Below are 20433 nucleotides of genomic sequence, written 5' to 3' on the forward strand. Positions count from 1 at the left end.
CACACTAGGCGTTTTTAAATGCGCGTTTTAAAGAACCAAGAGTTCTATGTAGGCGTACACACTCAAACGTGTGCTTTTGGCCAAGCGTGCGTTAAGCGCGCGTTTATAGATTTTTGTTAAAACGCGCGCTTTATGGGCGCTTTGAAATATATGTGCTGCCTTATAGCGACAATGGAGAAGCACACACAATCAATTACTTTCACGTCCATTTCCAAACTGAGCCAGTGCTAACGCCAAACTAACGCTCGTCAAACGCCGAGCTAACGCGCGTTTAAAAACGCCTAGTGTGTACAGGCTCTTACTATGAAAACAAGCTAGTCAACGCTATAGAAAATGATAAACTGAAGATGTAAATTACATTTAAGCACTAGTAAATTGGGGAAGTTTTGAAGTCGAGTGTTTAGATGATGCTTTAGAATCATCTAAACACTCGACTTCAAAAGTTCCCAAAAACATTAGAAATTACACCATTAGCTAGAGCCGAAAAGAAGCGGTTTGCTTTATTAATTGGTACACAAAGCACAATCTGAAAATTACCCATTTAAAATTCAAATTTGATTAAATTGTCATACATCTTATTAAACTAGCTTTACCACATTCATGTAGAAACTTCTTACTGTGTCTTTTTTTTTTTTTTTTCTATTTGTTGAATAGATAACAAGGTTGTATCACCTTGTTGAAGTGGACTTTCCTCACCCCACCATTAAAAATTATCATATCAAATGAAAACTAATCGTTCTTGTTTTAATTTTAATTAAGATGTCCCACTTGAATTGCCACATTCTGTATTGTGCAAGTAATAAATTATCGAAAACAATTAATGTCGAAGAAACCGGATTGTTACCACAGCGTACCGGTAGCTGCTACTGTACCACTTTCCTTTTTTCCTCTTGTGTGCAGAATAGATAATTGCTTGTTCTTCAATGTAATAACTATGTTGAAAATTAAGTGGGTGTTTCCAATATTTAATTTACTTTCTTTTCTTTGTACACTTTTTCAATTATTCCTGTTTAGTTTGTGAATTAAGATTATATCTATTGCCTCCTGATACACTGTGACATATCTATAAAAAAGTGCTCCTTGTTCCCAAAATTGTGTGTGTATTTTGGTATGAAATATGCTGCTAAATTGAGAGTATTTGATAGTGTACATGAGGTGTATCTCATTACAAATGGTTTATGATCAATATAAAACTTTACAAATGCTCCGTGATCAATTTGTTGCCAACGAGGTACACTGCCAAATACTCTCAAGGTGTCAAATCATATCAAACTGCACATAAAAAATGCTCCTTGTTCCCAAAATGTTATCTGTATTTTGAATTGATACGATAAGGTAACAAATATGCCTCAAAACTGAGAGTATTTGTAGTGTGTATAAGTAGAAATGCTCCTCGTTTACACCAGTACACTGTGTATGAACATATTAAGAGAAAGCATCAGACACCAGGTACACATCTTGAGCTCGAAATTTCAGGCGTGTGTTACTACTGCCCTGTATTATGTTACGTACACATTAAGAGATACTATGCACCACACCGCCCCTCACGTGTTACGCGCTTATTAAGAAAAAGTATCAGACATCAGGTGCACCTCTCGAGCTCGAAACTTGGCACACGTTGTGTTTCAGTAGACTGGATCATTGGTAGTAGTGTTTCGAAATCAATACACCTGGACGCGACAATAGACGACAATTGTGTATGGAAAAATACCTCTCACCCCCTTTCTGTCCTCTCCTTGAAAGGTTACATTAAATATTGATACTTATTATGTAAGTTGGCTGTCTACAAACTCGCTCGTCGCTCGAGGACACCACCACTTGTTGCGAAATGTGGCAACTATAAAAATTTTCAAATCCCAGCTTGGTAAGGTGGTAGTCCTTCAAATTATTGTCCTTGTGCTGATTAAATTTCGGGTTAAAACGCTCCAAACACATGACGAAAGACTGGTAACAGATCAAGAGCCTATTACAGAATCCGGGCTGCAAGTGGCACCTCTTTCACGTGAAGACAACATCTCCCACCTTGCAGAAGAGGGACAGTAACGTCACACTAACGGCGTGACGTAACATGTACGAAGAGAATTATAAAAATCCTTGATCTTCCGCCGTAACAAGCGGAACCTTTTCGTGTGGTGGGTTAGTAATTTTTCACCTCTACTTTCAGGGTCATTCGCAAGGACCTCATAACTAAAGCCTTGGTTAAGTGAAGCTGCCAATGAACTCGCGTCGAGTTTGTCAACATCGTAACTGGGTCATATACACAACGATCGACGAAATTTCCGTAATTTTCAGCTGGTGACGATGGATTTCTGTTGTTGATAATCGACCAACCATGCGTACTCGACATTCGTGGAACGTCCGGGTTTCCCGGTTTGCTGACAACTCTGTTAACCCCATTAGGACTATTGTAGAGAACATGAGGTTGAGACCAAATCCGGACAAACCCCTCTTGGCACTTTCTATAGGTAAGTGGCGTAACTCTTCTCGTAGATCTACATTCTTACTATAGTAACACACCATAATTTACCATGAAAAGATGATAAATCGTACCAAGAAATGCTGTTCACTCAATTACAATAGTAAGACTNAATCGTACCCATAATCCATAGCGCACGTTTTCCTTGTCGTCTGTTTTTAAAATTCCGATCGCATTTCATTCTAGTCTTAACTTTATGGCGGTAATTTTCGTGGAAATTTGATGTTTTAGCTTATGTAAGCGCCACAAAACGCCAAAAAATGTGAATTATATTAAAATATAACGTTCTTTTTATATGTAAGTTGAGTTTTAATGTTAATTCTTTTTATCAAATGAACTTTTTCGTATGGAATGACGTAGGCGGTAAGTCACGTGGTAGATCGTCCATGAATGTTTATTTAAAAAATAATTATTTAATTACAAATTTACCGTAAAATAAACACGTAATAACATTTTATACTCGTTAACATGTAAATAATAAATTAACAATAACCTGAAAATTCATTTTTTTAATATTTTTTTTTAACCAGAGATGGCGCCATATACTGTATGCTTACTCTACCATGTTTGTTGGTAAGCTCAAAGCTGATCCTAGTAATATTACTTTGATCATTTGAACTTGCTAACAAATACGGCGTCACGGCTTATACATTACATGTCGCACGCTTTGAGCGACATTCTGCGTGTAGTCGCGTGCTTTGATGCTTGCTATCACTTGCACCTTGGCATTCGCATGGGCATGATCCCCACGCACCCCTAAAACTATATAGTGTCGAGTATTCCGCAAACAGTCGGGCGGACTACTCAAAGGTGGCGTAGTTATGTGGGCGAAATATTAAATGCAAGTCTTCTTGGCACGATGCGACTCCACGAAGGGTCATATATAGAGGTGTGGTAGGCTTGACAAAGAGGTCGCATCGAACCCCTACTATCGGGCCTGTGGGAGGCATTACCCTTGCTGTATGTTCTCTTTACTATATGTATTTTATTAGCATCAGGTTGGTGTTGAGAACAAATCACACAGGAACACTTTCAGTGGTAAAAGGTTGCCAATAAGTCTGTTATAATAGGACTGAAGAGGGGCATTAAGCCCGAAATGCATATCATTTCCTATCAATAAACCGACCTTTTTCCACTAAAAGTGTTCCCGTGTGACTTGTTCTCAATTGCAACCTTATGCTAAGAAAATACATATGAGTAAAATACTTAATTTACTGACTTAAACTTTGTTCTTTAATAATTTACTGTACTTTGATTGGCGAAACTGTATATGCTTTCCTCAAGACTTCTCGAATTTCACATAACAAAAGATTAAGTCAATAACTGAATGTATTAAACTCAGAACAATAGATTTAAATTACTTCTAGAAAGAGTTTTGTTTATATTTGACATAATTTTAAGTATAGTTTGTAGTTTAAATATCGAATTTTGAATATGCATGTACAGGGTTTCCAAAATGAATGCCATTATTTTATATTACTATAATTATATTGTTGTCCGAGAAGTGTGATGTACACCAGTCCTTAGTGCAATTGTCCGAGCTTCGTCTTTCATTTGCATCCGAGGGTCTTCTTGTGTACTACCTCTAGGAAGTACGAGCAAAAACGGCGAATCTGTCTTGCACTTTAGTGCCTTGCAGTTCACAAAGTCAGAATCGTGCATCATTGTGCAACAGGAGTAATCTGCAGAATACAGCCATGGAGCTGTGGCAGCCGTGGGAGAAGTGACAACAGATCTACTATAGCAAGCATAAAACAATTTGAGTATTGCTCGGATGTGTGCAGTACAATGTGAGGTGCACAAGTTGGAAAAGTGTAATGGGCAAATGAGAAACTTGGACAATTTTCCAATGTTTTAATGTACATTATGACATTCTCGAATTATAATTGACATAATTACAATGATTTAAAATGGTACCATTCTTTTCGGAAGACTGTAAAGTGTAGTGTATATATATATAAGCAATCTATAGACTTCACACTGTTCAAATGCTTTTTTTAATCTATTTAAACTTTTAGATGATTATAAACTTATATAAAATAATTTATTTACTTATTAATATAATTGCTTACGTTTCTTATTAAATTTTCCAGGTATATGAAGTAAAGAACAGTGCTTCAGTTTGTAAATACTTGCATTTAAGTTCCTTAGAAGTATTAAATGTGTTATTAAAAATGTTTTTCTCTGTGTATTTTGTACAATCTGCAATAATAATAATAGCTTTATCTCTGAATGGGTATCAATCAAAAGCAGAGGAATTATCTCTTGAAAACAGTATTGTTTATGGACCAGGTTTGAAGGCAGACTTTGTGGTTCCTGTCAGGTATTTTTTCATTCAACTTGTCGACAAAAATGGTAAGAAGTAAGTATGAGAGCTTTTTCCATCTTTATTTATCCGTTAAGATAAAGTATATTAAATATAATAGACAATTTACAATCTAATATACAGCATTACAAAATCTCTCCACATTACAGTCTTTTAACTATAACCAATTTAAATTATTGTAAATTGTTAATTATTATCTGCAAGCATTATAATCTATATTGAAACATTGGAAGACTATCAATGTACCCAAGAAAACATTTGTTTTTACGTGAAATTACTATTGTATTCTTGACGTTAATTCCGCATAAGCTTATCCAGTTTCTCATGCTTATGTGGTTGTTACATCCAAGTTTAACGTTTGCCTATTACAGTTTTCTACAGCTCCTGCAGATTAATCACGTTGCACAACGAAGAGTGATTCCGACTACAGACTGCAGAACACAAAATGCCGCCTCTGTATGAAGTGCCATTTTTGTTTACAGTGCTTACTAGAGATAATAGATACTAAGATGTTTGAATGCAGACAGGAGATGAAACTCGGATGTTTACTGTATCGATTGGTGTATGTCGCATACTTCGTGGATAATAATTAACATAATTACAATAATTTAAAACGATAACATTCTTTGTGGAAGGCCCTATATTTAATAATTTGCTAAAATTTAACATCACAATGTTATTTAATTAATTTTAATGGTTTTATTTCATATGCTAATTTTATACAATTATATAAGTCTAGAAAGACCGATTCTAAACTATTTGTATAGCATAACTGATAATGCAATGTTAAACATACACTAAGCAAGCATTATTTTTGTAGATTTTGCTTGTTACTTTAATAAAATTTAAATCTAGCACTTCACATAGTACTTAAAAATATACAAACAGTGTTTTAATTTAATGAGTTAACTCCGTAACAACAAAAGTACACATACACACACATTAAAAATAACAAATGTGTTTAACTAGAGAACAGTAAACAGTGTGTTTGACTGATGAGTATTCTACATAATAATTTAGGGTATCTTAACAATAGAAAAATCTATTCTGTTTACCATTACCACTATTCTAATGGTTATTTATTTGATCGGCTAAGTTTACGACGAGATAGTTTAGTTAAATTTGAAAGTCTATTGTCAAACAAGCATCGCGAGTTAATTAAAATTCCGCTCCGAGCCAATTATTTTTTCTCGTAGACTCGTCTAACTTTGAATAAATTTTCGTAAAGTCTAGGAAAAACAATGACTAGGAGCAGAATTTGAGCTTGCAATGCTTTTATACGAGATTAACATAATCCGTATACTTCAGATTACTTAATACTAAATTCTAATCATTCTGTTTTGTGGAATGCACTTGCATTCGACAAAACAGACATAGTCATGATTAATACAATAAACTAACCTGCATTTTTTACTGTACAGTATGTGCATACATACAAAATCCAGTAATCCGACACCACCAATTCAATATATATCGGATTACAGAGACTCTATGGCATTTATAAATTTAAATAAATCATTATCATATTAAATCAGATTATTTTAAAGTGTTAAGCTTAATTCTAGATTTATTTATGATTATTATATTTAACAAGAGGTGGTAGCCTGGCAGCCTGTCTCCTGCCGAATACCTTAGTAATTATTTAGCTTTAATAGCTCAATAGTGCTATTCTAGCTGTTTGTTTGACACCTATCTTTAGCCAAATTCTGCAATTCTGGTATGAAAATCTTACTTTTTGATATAAACGTAAACCATTGCTGGGTTTTTAACATGTGTATTATTCTATTTAAAATTTTACGTTATTCATTATCACATTATAATTGATTTTAATATGCTGTAACAAAGACATCATTTGAATTTTAATTCTATTTAGATGATACTGTGCATGTAAAATACATATAAGTATTTCTGCTTATAAAATTGTTGTTTGAATGCAAAATTTTTATATATATATAACTTAAACTAAGTGTTAAAAGTCTAAATATTATTGTTTTAAAATTACTACAGTTTAGCTTTGCAGTCTGCAAATAATTTGGAACGATACCAGGTGCTAGATTTTGGCAAATGACACGGTAAACAGTGCGTTAATCAGTCCAAACAACCTATTCTTTAAAGCGTGACGCCTATTTATTTGACAGTGTTTCTGATATATATACACTTCATTATCTGCTGTAACAATTAATGAATGTATAGAAGACATTCTTTTCCAGTTTATATCAGAACTTATAGTTTATTTTCTTATTTCTGAATATGAAATATTGATTATAATACTTTGTAATAAGACTCATTAAAAATATGTAATAGTAAATAAATATTTGTAACTGCGATGTAATTGTTTACTTTTTAGTTTCACGTCTTCGCCTTCTGGTCAGCTGTCTGCTCAGGTGAGGGGTAGTAAGGAAGCATGTCAGGTTTGGATGCAGCTGTTAAACGTTAGAGATGGTAGCTTTATTGTTCGTTATAGACTGTATCGGACTTGCAGCGGTCTTCATATCGAAGTGAAGTATAATGAAAAACACATTGCTGATTCTCCGTACATTGTAGAAGGTACGTTGCCACTTTAAATATCTGTATTCGAAACAGTCATTCTCACTACAAATATCATATTATTCAGGTGATGTGTATCACGAACACTGTTATTGTCCGAAGTCCTTCTTGGATTGGTCGGCATCTCTAGAATGTCCGGATTCTCATCCACAGATTAAAGACGATTTACAGCCCTTTAAGGAGATTGACATGAATGCCGTTCTTAAACAAGCTCTAAAGAGATTCAATAATCCTGGAGCATACAGTATATGCCATTATTCAGTTGTCAGTAATGAGGTAAGTTTAATTTAAACCATATTATAACCTTATTGTTATATTTGAAAATATTACACTCCATTAAAAGTAGTCATATCTAGTACAGTAGAAATTTAGTCATACTAAAACAGGCAGTGTGGCTTGACGGTAACTTGTACCCGATTTACAAACGGGACATGTCAAGTATGTTTGTTAGAGAGGGAGTGATTTGACGGGGTTTTACATAGGAGTGACAAGACAGACTTTAACAAAGAGGATATATGAGCATCAGAAAGATTTGTATAAAGGTACAACATAATATTCAGCATGCAGGCCTACCATAAAGGTGTTGATTGCATTGGAGAAAGAGAAATAGATCAGATGATTAAATATCTCGAAACATTAAAAAGGAAACGGTGATTGTGAAGAACCTTGCAGAGTTTAGAAAGTATGTTACGAGAGCATCAAGATTTTGCATAAAAATACAGGAGTCGTGGTGCTCAGCATGGAGGTCTACAATAGGGATGGCAACGTGCAGTTCGACAAAGCTAAGATAATTCTAAATATTTGGGAGGATGAGGACATTTTGATAGAAGAAAACCTGAAAATGTAATCAAGAGAACCCGATGAAAGATGTTATTAATATCAGGGATGTCGATACTTAATCCATACTTTGTGTTTTTAAATGGTTAATAAGTAAAACAGGTATAGAAATTGTTGATTCTTTGTATCTGCGGTTTGTTAATTGTATGATTTATATAGATTTAGAAAACTTTATTTACTTGAAATAACTATTTGACTTAATGTATTAATATTTTTTTCAGATATACAGGAAGTGCTATGGACAGTATGTTGGCTTTAATATGTTTATGGATTCAATTTTATTATCATTAACACGAAAGGTATAATTTATATATAATTTTATTCAAATCCTTTTAAACAATGCACACTTCAAACTTTCTAGATTGTGTTTAATTAACCAATGTTTACTAACTTAACCAAGCATTAGTATACCTTTCAATGTAGTCTATTATGAAATCTTGAGTAGTTACTAAGAAATTTTAGTAATTTATTAAGTAGTTTACAATGGAAACATGAAGATATTACATTAATATGTTTATACACTACTTAGATATTTTGAATAAACAGTGTTTAATAAAGTAAATACTTCAAAAAAGACTTATTGTACAGAAATATTCACATGTCAGCAACACGCAGATACTGATAATCCTTAGTTAATGTTTATTTTTATTTTATTTATGTAAAGACAAAACACTGTGGCCATTGACCTTTATCAAGTGTGTGTTAAAACTACAGTAGAGTCCTGCTAATCCAAACGTGTTTCAGTTGGTGGAGAGGAAATTTTTTAGCTTGCAAAATATACGTTTTTTTTGTATTTTCCAGTTGAATTTAAATGGTATTAATGGTACAAAAATATTTAGAATTCCACAACAAAAAAATTGTATTTTATTGTAGTACTGTACTAATACTGTACAAAATTAATAAATTAGTGTTTGACATGGCCTATTAAAACAGCAGATCTATACTTTAATTACACACAAAAACAGAAACAAAAGTCGTTGATGGTGTTGGATCTATATAAACCGGACCTGTTTTACTGCTTACTTCTGCATTATTTCAATTATTCGGCTAATTGAACAGGGTTTAGTCCCAATTAGTTCGGACTAGCGGGACTCTACTGTAGTGTGAAAACATTAAAATGAAGATTAATAAAGTAAATATTGAGGAAGGATCTTGATATAGACTTTACCTTGATATAATATCTTCTGTTTGACAGATACAACATGTGCCACTGTAGAGGTTTATCACTTAATCCACAAATTTGAAGTTTTTTCAAGCAGTTGAAGATCTATACCTGTGGTGGTCAAACTGTGGCTCTTCCAGACCATTACTGATGCTCACATATATTATAGAATGATGATAATTATAGTATTTTTAACTGTATGTACAGGTAATAGATTGCCTGTCAGAAGATAGACAATATATGACTTCTATTGCTGCAAGGAAGGACTGATCCAAATGCATGTGATTCGTCTAGTTCTTTAGTTACTGTTTCTTTAAAGTACATTAATGCATCTACAGTAGAAAAGTTTTGCTTGTAATCACACTGATTATGAGTAATTTTGTATCTATTTATTTATATATATATATAATTATAAATACAAATCACATTAAATTGAATATAAGTTACATGAAAGAACATTAACTGAACATTATTCCTAAATTATTATCATGTTGTCAATACAATAGATATGCTTAAATGATGTAGTGATTTTCATAATATCTGAAGGTAAACGTATGGAAATTAACTTTATTTTTAGGTGATCTTGCCAGACGTAGAATTTATCATCAATTTAGGCGATTGGCCTCTAGAGGAGACGTCCAAAAATCCGCTTCCAATTCTCTCTTGGTGTGGTTCGAAGGGTTCCAAAGATATCGTAATGCCCACGTACGATATAACCGAATCTACATTGGAAATGATGGGAAGGTAACATTTGCATTTTTTTCTTAAATTAATAAATATTAAAAATTACTCATTTTATAATGCTTATTTTATAGAGTTATGCTAGATATATTAGCAATTTATGGTAACTGCGAAGATCCGTGGGAAAATAAGACAGAGGTGGCATTTTGGAGAGGCCGAGATAGCCGGCAAGAACGACTGGATCTGATCACTCTCTCTCGCAGATATCCGGATTTAATCAATGCGTCTCTGACGAATTTCTTCTTCTTTCGTGACGTAGAAGAAAAATATGGTCCAAAAGTGAAACCCGTTTCATTTTTCTATTTTTTTAAGGTGAATGTTTTTGATTATATCAGCTTTCGGAACCATAAGTGAGAATTGAATAGAGTTGAATGCATGAAAGAATTAGTTTTAGGTGCCTTATCCCCTAAGGTTAGTGGCTGATATTTTCAAGACACACTATTTCTTCCTCTATATACCTCAACTGTAAATATTTATTAAAGAATTCTGATGATTTCTTGCCTTTTGGTACTTTCCAACCTCAATTTTGCCCATTTATCATCATATTCTGCATTGATAATCATAAATAATTCAGCGTACTGTACATACAACAGTGTATAATACACAGACACCAAACTCTCGGAAATCACTACATCGTCTGTTGATTGTAGTACCACAAATCTAGGCCATGTATACGTAACATTACATTAATTTTGAGTAAATTAATATATTTTTAAATACAGTAATTGCACTATCGTAATTATACGTCGTGAAACGTTAAATATGTATTATTCGATGAACAAAACACAGAACTAAATGAGTTTCTGGATTATCTGAAAGATTGTTGCTCCCATTGGGTTTTTACTGTATACAATAACTACAAAAAGTTCTTTTCATTTTTTAAATAAAACTTACAGTTGAAATATATTTATGTGGGTATTAGATGAGTCAAATTCCTAAACTGTTAAGAAAATAAATGAGGGATTTCTGAGGAAACAAAGGAGAATGGGAGAGGGAGACGACAGTTGGAGAAGGCACGACGAGGACTGAAGACAGTTACGAACACTGGAACATTATTGTCCTTTCTATTACTATTCCTACATTTATGCGTTTTTCAGTTGTATGCTTTTGCTCTATTTACATTTTTGGCTAATTTAATTATGCTCCATTTGAATATGGAAAGAAATTCCAACATTCCAGAACTATGATTACAAGCCATACACACTCAATTCAAAAATTTATTTAAATTTATGCGGCTTGTAACTATAGTTCCAGAGTTATGGTTTATTCTTGTATTCAGATGGAACCCGACGATGGTTAATTAAATTAGCTGATAGTCACTTGTTCTTGCGTAAATTTTATGCCGAATATTATGTTTTGTTTCAGTATAAGTACCAGATTAATGTTGATGGAACTGTGGCTGCTTATCGTTTCCCGTACCTTTTGGCCGGCGACAGCGTGGTGCTGAAACAAGATTCCGATTATTACGAACACTTCTACAACATGCTAACGCCTATGGTCCATTACATTCCATTTAAAAGGGACCTTTCAGATCTGGTGGAGAAACTAAAATGGGCAAAGGAACACGACGAAGAAGCCAGAACAATCGCACAAAATGCCAGACACTTCACTCGAGACAATCTCCTTCCTCACAATATTTTCTGCTATTATGCTCTTCTACTTAAGGTAAAAATAAAATTTACATGTTACAATAATTGTAGATTTTTTTACTAAATAATCTTTTAATGTAACAATGTAGGAATATTCTAAACTTCTAAAGAATAAAGTTGAAGTACATTCGGGCATGGAGCACGTTCCTCAGCCAAAAGACAAACCAACTTGCGAGTGTAAGGATAACCAAATCCCCGTAAGTATAGAGCATTTTGTGATTTAAATTTTCGTTTAATACGTGGCTACTACCGGATCTTTTTTCTGCAAATTTGGCTCTTCTACCATTCGATAGATGGTTTTATATTTTGCTCAAATTATAGGTGCAAAATTACCAAAATCTAGTGTTTTAATACCATAGGAAGGACAATAAATTAAATCAAGTATCTATATTTTGCATTATATTTAGGCTATAGTTAGATTAAAATTGACCAGAACGAGAGTTGAACCCACAATTACTACTTACTCATACGGATGTTACTTGTTGTACTATGCAGACTTGTCTGTTCTTCACTTCCAGACTTACAATTAAATTAGATCATATAACAATACAGGTTAATCGCTGCCGCCACGCTGACTGCACTGGCATTTGCGATCCACCCTGGCTCTCGGCCAAATTCGAGCCATATCTGCAGAGTTTCAGGTACAAGTCCTGCTCTAGGTCAAGCGTTTTTTCCGAAAATTTCTAAACTAATTTCTAATTGTTAACCTTGGACCTCTTCTTGCTTTTCTTTACCTAAATTTAGTAATTATATTAAGGCTAATTATTAATTAATTAATGTAATTCTGCTTTACTCTCTTACAGGTCGGACAGTTGAGAAGAAAAGAAGAACTATAATATAATTTTTTCTATGTAANTTTTTTTAATGTATTACTTGGCTTTAATTTGAGTATGTTTTTCGCGTCGGAACGAATTATTTGTTTTTACATGTAATCGTATGGGAAAAGATGATCCACCTTACGACATTTTCATGATACGATCTCAGTTTCGGAATGGATTAATTTCGTATCCTGATGTACCACTGTAGTAAATACTGAATTAACAACAGATGTTTTTAATATTTTACAAAAGCAGTATTACTTATTATAAACAGAGAACCATATTTGATGATGTTACAGTTTTATGTAGTGCATGTAACTTCCATATTCTTAAAAGCAGGCTAATACAATTGATCTTTCCCAATATAAATTCACAAGGACCAATTTTTACTTAAATTTCGCCAACATAATCATTTACGTAGGGCCTTAATCCTCCTAAACAATGCATTATTTAAGTTAGAATACAAAATTTTACAATCCATACAGAATTATATAACAAGATATTTGAGAAAAATTTATAGGCCAGTATCAAATTTCACACACATTTAAGTGTCCAAATTCTTTACCAATCCGGGAAACCAGTACAATTTCTCGCTTCCGCCTTTATCATCGACCCACGCCAGTCCTTCTTTTACGAGATCCTCCAGTGCGGTCCGAACGCGATGCTCCAACCACTTCTTCTCTTTGGCCAGGGCCGAAGCAGAGACGTAACCCAGACCCTCTGCCTGCTGGATCACGGCCATGTGGTCCACGTTCAACTCTGCCGGGATGGACTGCACTATCAGTCTGCCGCCGGTATGTATAAAGGCGAAGCCTTCGCCCAGAACCTTCAGCTTCTCGACGGCTCGCCGAATATCGTCGGGGCCGACGTCGTCCTGCTTTCTGCCGCGGGAAGCGATGACCCGCGCGGTCAGCTCGTCCAGCGGAATGATGCCGCCGTTCCTATAGCGAGTGGCCAGGCACACCTCTACGATTTGCACTCCCAGTTGATAGTAGAAGTCCCCAACTCCCAACATGTCAGCCCAGAATCCTTTGCTGGATGCCAGTGGATCCACGCCCACGCTGGCGCACATGTCTTGAAACTGGCGACGAAAATGTGGATCCTTTCGGATGTCAGACTTGTATTTATCTGCGAACTGCTGGAGATTTTCACGAAATGCCTCCATTTGCTTGCTCATCTGCTCCAGTTGCTCGGCTGCTAACTCGTATCCCTTGTCTCTGAATCGTGTCTGAGTTAATTGCTGCTTTTGTATGGCACCTACGCCACGTCTCTTCATCTTTAACGATTAGACTCTACACAATTAATATATTATTAAGCTTACAAACGTGTCCGTTCGTCGCTCACGCCTACATTCATCAGAACGTCGCCATTACTGCCGTGTTACGTAAACGCATCCGTCCAGCTGGCGTGTTACGTCAACACGCCAGAAATCCGCCAAACGTAAAAATCGTATTAAGGTATAATTAATGATTTAAAAATATAAGTTTTGGTAACGTTAAAATTATAATTTCAAACAAGTTACTTAACGATAAAAATTATTTCTCTGTAAATTAATCACTTAAAAGAAATTCCTTCGCATCCATAACAACACGAACGTTACTATGGTAACTCGAAGTGTCATAACAAAAAATAACTGATCGTTCAGAAATTAATCTCAAAATTTATAAATTATTTCTAAACTTTTCATTTACGTAATTATTTATAATCGATTTTCTCATAAACTTTTATGCAAAATTCGTTTTTTCCTCCTCCTACGCTAAAGCAATCGTTACCATGGCAATAACACGTTCATTTTCCATTTAAAAAAAAAAAAAAAAAAAAAAAAACTTNGTTAACCCCATTAGGACTATTGTAGAGAACATGAGGTTGAGACCAAATCCGGACAAACCCCTCTTGGCACTTTCTATAGGTAAGTGGCGTAACTCTTCTCGTAGATCTACATTCTTACTATAGTAACACACCATAATTTACCATGAAAAGATGATAAATCGTACCAAGAAATGCTGTTCACTCAATTACAATAGTAAGACTAACCGTTACTATTATGGTAGTAACGGTATGATGTGTATCCAGTATGGTCGTAACCTATGGTAGAATTGTTTTACATACTTTTGCTAATGCTATTATACTACTACTACACTAGTGGAGTTACAATGGTAGTAGATACTACCAATGGTAGTATGATGGTAACCGTTACTACCACTAGTGTGGTAGTAACAGTTACCATCATAAGATAAAATCTACTTATAGTATTAATTTTAGCTATGTTACGTTTCTCTAACGACGATTCATCCAGTTACTGTTACGGTAACAACGCATTTCTTTAGTACTAAAAATACCTCATTCGTCTGTTACGTGTGCAATTTAAAACTGTTGTTTGTATTATTTAAAGAGTAACGTCATTAATACTGCAGTAGTATCTTAGGAGAAGTTATTATTAATTCAATTAGATGTAGAGCGTAACTGATTCAGTAGGATGCAGGAGAAAAATTTAGATAAATAGCATAAATTTCTTATGTTTCTCCTCTAAATACTCTATCTGGGGGGAAGCATTCTTTTCATACAGGCGGTCCCGTAGAAAGGTGACAAAGGATATCATATTGTCCTTACTACTAACATTTTTCGTACGCAGGGGATCCTACTACTTTCGGAAACATGGATGCATGCGAAGAGATCACAGAAGCAGTAGTGGAAGCAGTGAGATCACGAAAATACAACGGTTATGCACCCAGTCAAGGTATAGAACCGAGCATAAACTGTTTGAGGGTGTTTTCTCGCCATTCACAATTAACTCCTTCCACCATTTTTCAGGATTCCAGGATGCACGAGAGGCCGTAGCTGCTCACAGTTCGTACGCAGATTGCATGGTTGAGTCCAAGGTACTCCTATCGAGGATCTTGCAGTCGATGTATGACGTAAATCTGATTTAGTTTGATGTTGCAGGATGTGGTACTGACCAGTGGATGCTCTCAGGCATTGGAATTTTGCATAAATGTCCTTTCGAACCCGGGCCAGAACGTGCTAATACCAAGACCAGGGTTTCCTCTGTACAGAACCATAGCAGAGGGTATAGGAGTGAAGATAAAATACTACGACCTCTTGGTGAGTGTAGGATCTTTATACGTCATTCTAGTGTTTTCTGGTGAGTTTAAGACCCGATTTATATATATATATTTAGCCCGATAAGGAGTGGGAAGTGGATCTAAAACACTTGGAGAATCAGATCGATTCGCAGACCTCTGCTATTGTCATCAATAATCCTTCTAACCCCTGTGGATCGGTATATTCAGCATCACATCTCTCGGATCTACTACACATCGCTTCTAGGAATTACGTACCCGTTATTGCTGACGAGATCTACAGCACGTTTGTAAGTATTCACCGTACAAAACCCGAAAATTTAGCCTCAATTAAACCCATATCCTTTCTAAGATTTTTCCAGGGGAGACCTTCTACCCATTGTCTTCGTTGTCTAAAGACGTGCCAATTCTGACTTGCGGTGGCATCACTAAAAGGTATAATTTTACATTTACTTTACTTCTCCCCTGCGCTTCTAGTGTGATGGTAGCGTTAATGCTGCAGCAGTAACAATGTTCTTCCCTTCCAGATTTATGGTTCCGGGATGGAGAATGGGGTGGATCATCATCCATGACAAAAATGAAATTTTTGGAGCTCAGGTAGGTGTTTTTACCACTTTAAAGTCGTTTAACACTCCCCGACACGCTCAGAATTTTCGCTCGAACAGATCAGGAATGGGCTGCAAAATCTGTGCCAAAGAATAATGGGCTGCAACACCATCGTTCAGGGTGCACTCCCCACTATTCTCAACGATACACCTCACCAATTTTTCGCAGAGTGCATCAGTACGGTTAAGGTAAGAACACTGGATCCTATTTTTTACGTTAAATAAAACCCTAAAATCCTCCGTTTTCACTAGAACAATGCGGAGACCGCATACACCGCTCTTCATCACGTACCAGGTCTCATGCCTATAATGCCTGCAGGTGCCATGTACATGATGGTAAGCCTACCAAACCAATAAAATCTCTTGTTACATACCCAACAGGTCGCTGAAATTCGCTGGTTCTCTTACAGGTTGGGATCGACATGCCGCATTTTCCAGAATTCCGCCATGATCTAGACTTTGTAGAGAAGTTAGTGTCGGAGCAATCGGTGTTCTGCTTACCCGGAAAGGTTAGAAGATGCATTTTATTCACGTGCTATCCCCTAAACCAGCTCCCTCATTTTGATACAGGGCGGGTGGGACGTGTAAGTATGCAGTTGAAGTGACTCGTGGAGCTGGTTTGACATGATGAATGGATCTTGTAAATGCCGAAATGCCCTACTTTCTTGCAGTGTTTCGAGTACCCTAACTACTTCCGGATCGTGCTGACGGTTCCAGAGGACCACATTCGAGTGGCGTGCGTCCGAATAGCCGAATTTTGCTGCGATCATTACATCGCTTCCGGTTCTATCAACAACGACAACCTCCTGGTCAAGTATGGCTTGATGGCGAATAAATATTAAATTCCTCCCCTCCCCGAAGCTTAAAAGGTTTCCAAATTTAAATATTGTACCATATCTAGCCCACCTTTATGTATTTTTGTCGGTTTAATAAAAAGAGGAGCACTACCACTGTTGGGGTGCAGTTTAACGGTTACAAGTCGGTAATGGATACTTCTTGTAAACAGTTATGGGGCCTACCACTTTAAACATCTTAGTAGTGCAGTAAATAAAGATGCTACTCAAGATTGTCTCTAATGATCTCTTGCTATAATTAAGCCCTGAAGGGTTTGTGAGGACCTTTAAAAACCCTCCTCTCAGGACAGTAGTGGAGCATTATTTTATTTAAAACCGTTAAATTGTATTTCACTAACGTTAGTAAGTGAATTCGGTGATTAATACTAAAGTTTAAAGATTTTTTAAACAGATGTTTCTTCGTTATAACGGTTTTTGACAATTCATTGTCTTTAGTAACCGTTTTCTTTTGTTCAGTCGCGATTCTTACTTTCTTGTTCCTTTAACACAGGAAGAAACTATTACAAAAATACTAATTGGGAGGTTAATAGAGGGTTTTTTTTAAGGGAAAGTGTTCTTTCTGGTGTCTTTCACTGTCCGTACTAAAAGATTAGAAAGGACTTTTTCTCCTCTTTTTTCCCTTTCTTTACACCTTTACACTTTACCTTCCCTCACTACACCAGTACACTACATCCTTTTCACTTTGATCTTTACGCCTCGTATTTCATTTTGAATCTTTACACCTTACCTTTCCCTCTGTTTGCACCTTTACCTTTCTTCTATATTTGTTCCTGTTCACTTTTCTTTCCCTCTCTAAACCTTTACACTTCACTTTTCCTTCTCTGCACCTTTCCACTTTACTAAATTTCCCTATAACATAACAGTTACTACCGTAATAATTTTCCTCTGTCATGAGTATTTTCAGCAAAAATTGTCAATCTGATGTGTTTACGAAGGCTCAAAGTGTCGACTTTCTTCCACTATGACAGCCTTTGTTAAGGTATCTGATGCCTTATGGAATTTATTAACACCTAAAAGCACGAGATAGTGTGCAACAGCAGCTTTTTTATCGCATAGAAAAAAGGTTTTATTAGTTTGCCTGACATTATAAGGCATCTATATTTCGAAGCCTTTTAAAAGAGTAGAAAAAATTAGCTTGATTTGATGTTTTAAAATTAGTAAATCAAGTTTAAACTCGTCGAGTCAGGCTAAATTTTAAAGAGATTAAGGCAAGAATAAACTACAGAAAGGCTCTTATCTGAGGATAAGAGACGATGTTATAGCTTAGTGTAGCCTTAAATTATTGACCTCTATCAACCTACAAGAATTAAAAACTGCAATAAAATAGGAGCTAGCTACTCTATCAACCTAATCCTCAAAGAATAGCCTTCCAATAGTTTAATTTTTTGCCTTAATGTTAAAATGACAACTTAAGGCGAGAAATAATTATTGGAAGGCTTTTATATGAGTCTAAGAGCCGATATTATAGCTAGCTCGTACGTTAATTGCACCTTTATATTCTTAAGAGTTAATAAAAGGCGTTTCAAGAATTTAAGGTTACACTAAGATACGCGCTAACTACAGCAGCAAGCTAGAAACTATACCTAAAATAAGAGCCTGAATAGACTTAACTATAGGAGGGCTCTTTAAAATCCTCCTAAGAGCCCAAGCAGTCTCATGGAAGGCTGCTTGGGGCCTATTCTACGAGACAGAGCTATTAGCGCAGTGTCATAGAAGAGGCCGTAAGTAACCCTCTACAAATCAATTTCTCGTAAGCGTGCCTTATTCGTTGAGTTGAAATCGCGACTACTCGATTCTAAATTTACCATTTTGTGCCCTTGGTGGACCCTGTAAACAAGTCGGAATCGATCAGAATTGCCGATAGCCTTTTCGAAATCGATTTCTGTCCTTGAGCATTACTTCATCATCATTCAGCAAACGTATCGACAATCACCGATAACCTTCCAAAAATGCAATATCGATACGCGGAGGCCTTCTAAACTTGTTTAGCAGGAAACTCCTAGAAGAGCCTGTGTTAGAAAAAATAGGAACGGGGAGAAAAGTTAAATAATGTTTCAACTTTCCCAATGCGCCAGAGCACTTTATTAATAAAAAATAAAATAAAATAAAATAATAATAAATAAAAAAAAAAAGATAGAGAGTAGAGATGAGGCCCACTCCACTTAATTAATCAGCTACAATCTCCCTAATTGATTTTTACCACCCTCCCCCTGCTCTTAATTTTGCTAATCTCCCGATCTTGTTTCTAAGTAGAAAGTTTCCATTTTGAAAATTCTTATAGAAACTCCCGAAAGGGCCTTAGAAATTTAGTTTCTAAAGCTGCGGGTCTTTAGAAACTTGCCTTTTAAAAACGCATAAGGGTCTTAGAAATTCGGTTTTTAAAGCTGCAGAAGGGCCTTAGAAATATGGTTTATATAGCTTCAGAAGGGCCTTAGAAATATGGTTTATAAAGCTGCAGAAGGGCCTTAAAAATTGCCTTTTAAAAACGCATAAGGGTCTTAGAAATTCGGTTTTTAAAGCTGCAGAAGGGCCTTAGAAATATGGTTTATATAGCTTCAGAAGGGCCTTAGAAATATGGTTTATAAAGCTGCAGAAGGGCCTTAAAAATTAGGTTTATAAAGCTGCAGAAGGGCCTTAGAAATTAGGTTTATAAAGCTGCAGAAGGGCCTTAGAAATATGGTTTATAAAGCTGCAGAATGGCCTTAAATATGGTTTATAAAGCTGCAGAAGGGCCTTAGAAATTTGGTTTATAAAGCTGCTGAAGGGCCTTAGAAATTTGGTTTATAAAGTTCTAGAAATTCACTTTCTAACAACAGTTATTAATACGTCTATAGTAACAATACCGAGCACAGTGTAAAGCCTTGTGTTAGCTACAGTTAAATACAATAGCAACTTAGTGTTAGAGCAATATCAAGTAGTAACACAACTTGTGATAGTGTGCATATGGCACTTTTTAATTATGTTAATTGCAATTTGTTACTGTAGTAGTATAAGTGTTAATCGTAACTAACATAATTAGCATTCTGTTGTCTTTAATATCATTTTGACATCATTATATGCTGCAGTAACATCAGTAACATTCAAATGATACTATGGTTACTATATCGGATCTGTTACGGATTTAATTAACAGATGATACTAATTGAACATTACGTAATTAGCTACAGTATTCTGTTGGATTAGTGTTCTTCATCTAGGTGATCGCGAACTACGAGAAACTAGTGATGCTCTATATTATATTAGAACCTGATTCAAATCAGTGTTCCTCAATTTAGGGCTCGCGAACTACGAGAGGATTATAAGAAACTAAAACGACGCCTTATATTATAATAGAAGAG

General features: G+C 35.4%; 3 protein-coding genes across 7 annotated transcripts; 2 read left to right on the top strand and 1 right to left on the bottom strand.

The window, feature by feature from the left end:
* Positions 1–1400: 1400 nt before the first annotated feature.
* Positions 1401–19108, top strand: LOC111626752 (tyrosine aminotransferase-like). The gene is made up of 13 exons (XM_023370243.1): positions 1401–2070; positions 2165–2400; positions 14401–14465; positions 15189–15293; positions 15368–15435; positions 15500–15658; positions 15735–15926; positions 15989–16071; positions 16164–16233; positions 16302–16430; positions 16494–16577; positions 16652–16750; positions 16913–19108. Exons 2-13 carry the CDS (start codon positions 2333–2335, stop codon positions 17081–17083), a joined length of 1293 nt encoding a protein of 430 aa, XP_023226011.1. The 5' UTR covers positions 1401–2070; positions 2165–2332; the 3' UTR covers positions 17084–19108.
* On the top strand, positions 2603–12604 carry LOC111626720 (KDEL motif-containing protein 1-like). 5 transcript variants are annotated; one of them, XM_023370212.1, is made up of 10 exons: positions 2603–2839; positions 4570–4838; positions 7150–7349; positions 7417–7625; positions 8408–8485; positions 9926–10092; positions 10164–10401; positions 11455–11754; positions 11828–11935; positions 12542–12604. In XM_023370212.1, the coding sequence occupies exons 2-10, from the start codon at positions 4651–4653 to the stop codon at positions 12572–12574; spliced, it is 1521 nt and encodes a 506-aa protein (XP_023225980.1). In that variant the 5' UTR covers positions 2603–2839; positions 4570–4650; the 3' UTR covers positions 12575–12604. The 5 variants fall into 5 exon arrangements, with proteins under 5 accessions (XP_023225980.1, XP_023225986.1, XP_023226002.1 ...); XM_023370218.1 differs by having other exon boundaries at positions 2603–2773; XM_023370234.1 differs by lacking the exon at positions 2603–2839 and adding an exon at positions 3837–3848.
* Positions 12626–14058, bottom strand: LOC111626761 (vacuolar-sorting protein SNF8-like). Its single transcript, XM_023370255.1, has one exon. It carries the CDS (start codon positions 13830–13832, stop codon positions 13101–13103), a length of 732 nt encoding a protein of 243 aa, XP_023226023.1. The 5' UTR covers positions 13833–14058; the 3' UTR covers positions 12626–13100.
* Positions 19109–20433: the final 1325 nt, after the last annotated feature.

Source organism: Centruroides sculpturatus, unplaced genomic scaffold (assembly GCF_000671375.1).
Source record: "Centruroides sculpturatus isolate CEXI.00-Female unplaced genomic scaffold, Cexi_2.0 scaffold203, whole genome shotgun sequence".
Taxonomy (NCBI): Eukaryota; Metazoa; Arthropoda; class Arachnida; order Scorpiones; family Buthidae; genus Centruroides; species Centruroides sculpturatus.

Coding starts and splice junctions, on each gene's coding strand:
- LOC111626720 (XM_023370205.1), top strand. Junction 8,486..9,925: donor TATTATCATTAACACGAAAG/GTATAATTTATA, acceptor CTTTATTTTTAG/GTGATCTTGCCAGACGTAGA. Junction 11,936..12,541: donor GTAAGGATAACCAAATCCCC/GTAAGTATAGAG, acceptor ACTCTCTTACAG/GTCGGACAGTTGAGAAGAAA.
- LOC111626752 (XM_023370243.1), top strand. CDS start 2,333: ATGCGTACTCGACATTCGTGGAACGTCCGGGTTTCCCGGTTTGCTGAC. Junction 15,659..15,734: donor TAAAATACTACGACCTCTTG/GTGAGTGTAGGA, acceptor ATATATATTTAG/CCCGATAAGGAGTGGGAAGT. Junction 16,578..16,651: donor CAGGTGCCATGTACATGATG/GTAAGCCTACCA, acceptor GTTCTCTTACAG/GTTGGGATCGACATGCCGCA.
- LOC111626761 (XM_023370255.1), bottom strand. CDS start 13,832: ATGAAGAGACGTGGCGTAGGTGCCATACAAAAGCAGCAATTAACTCAG.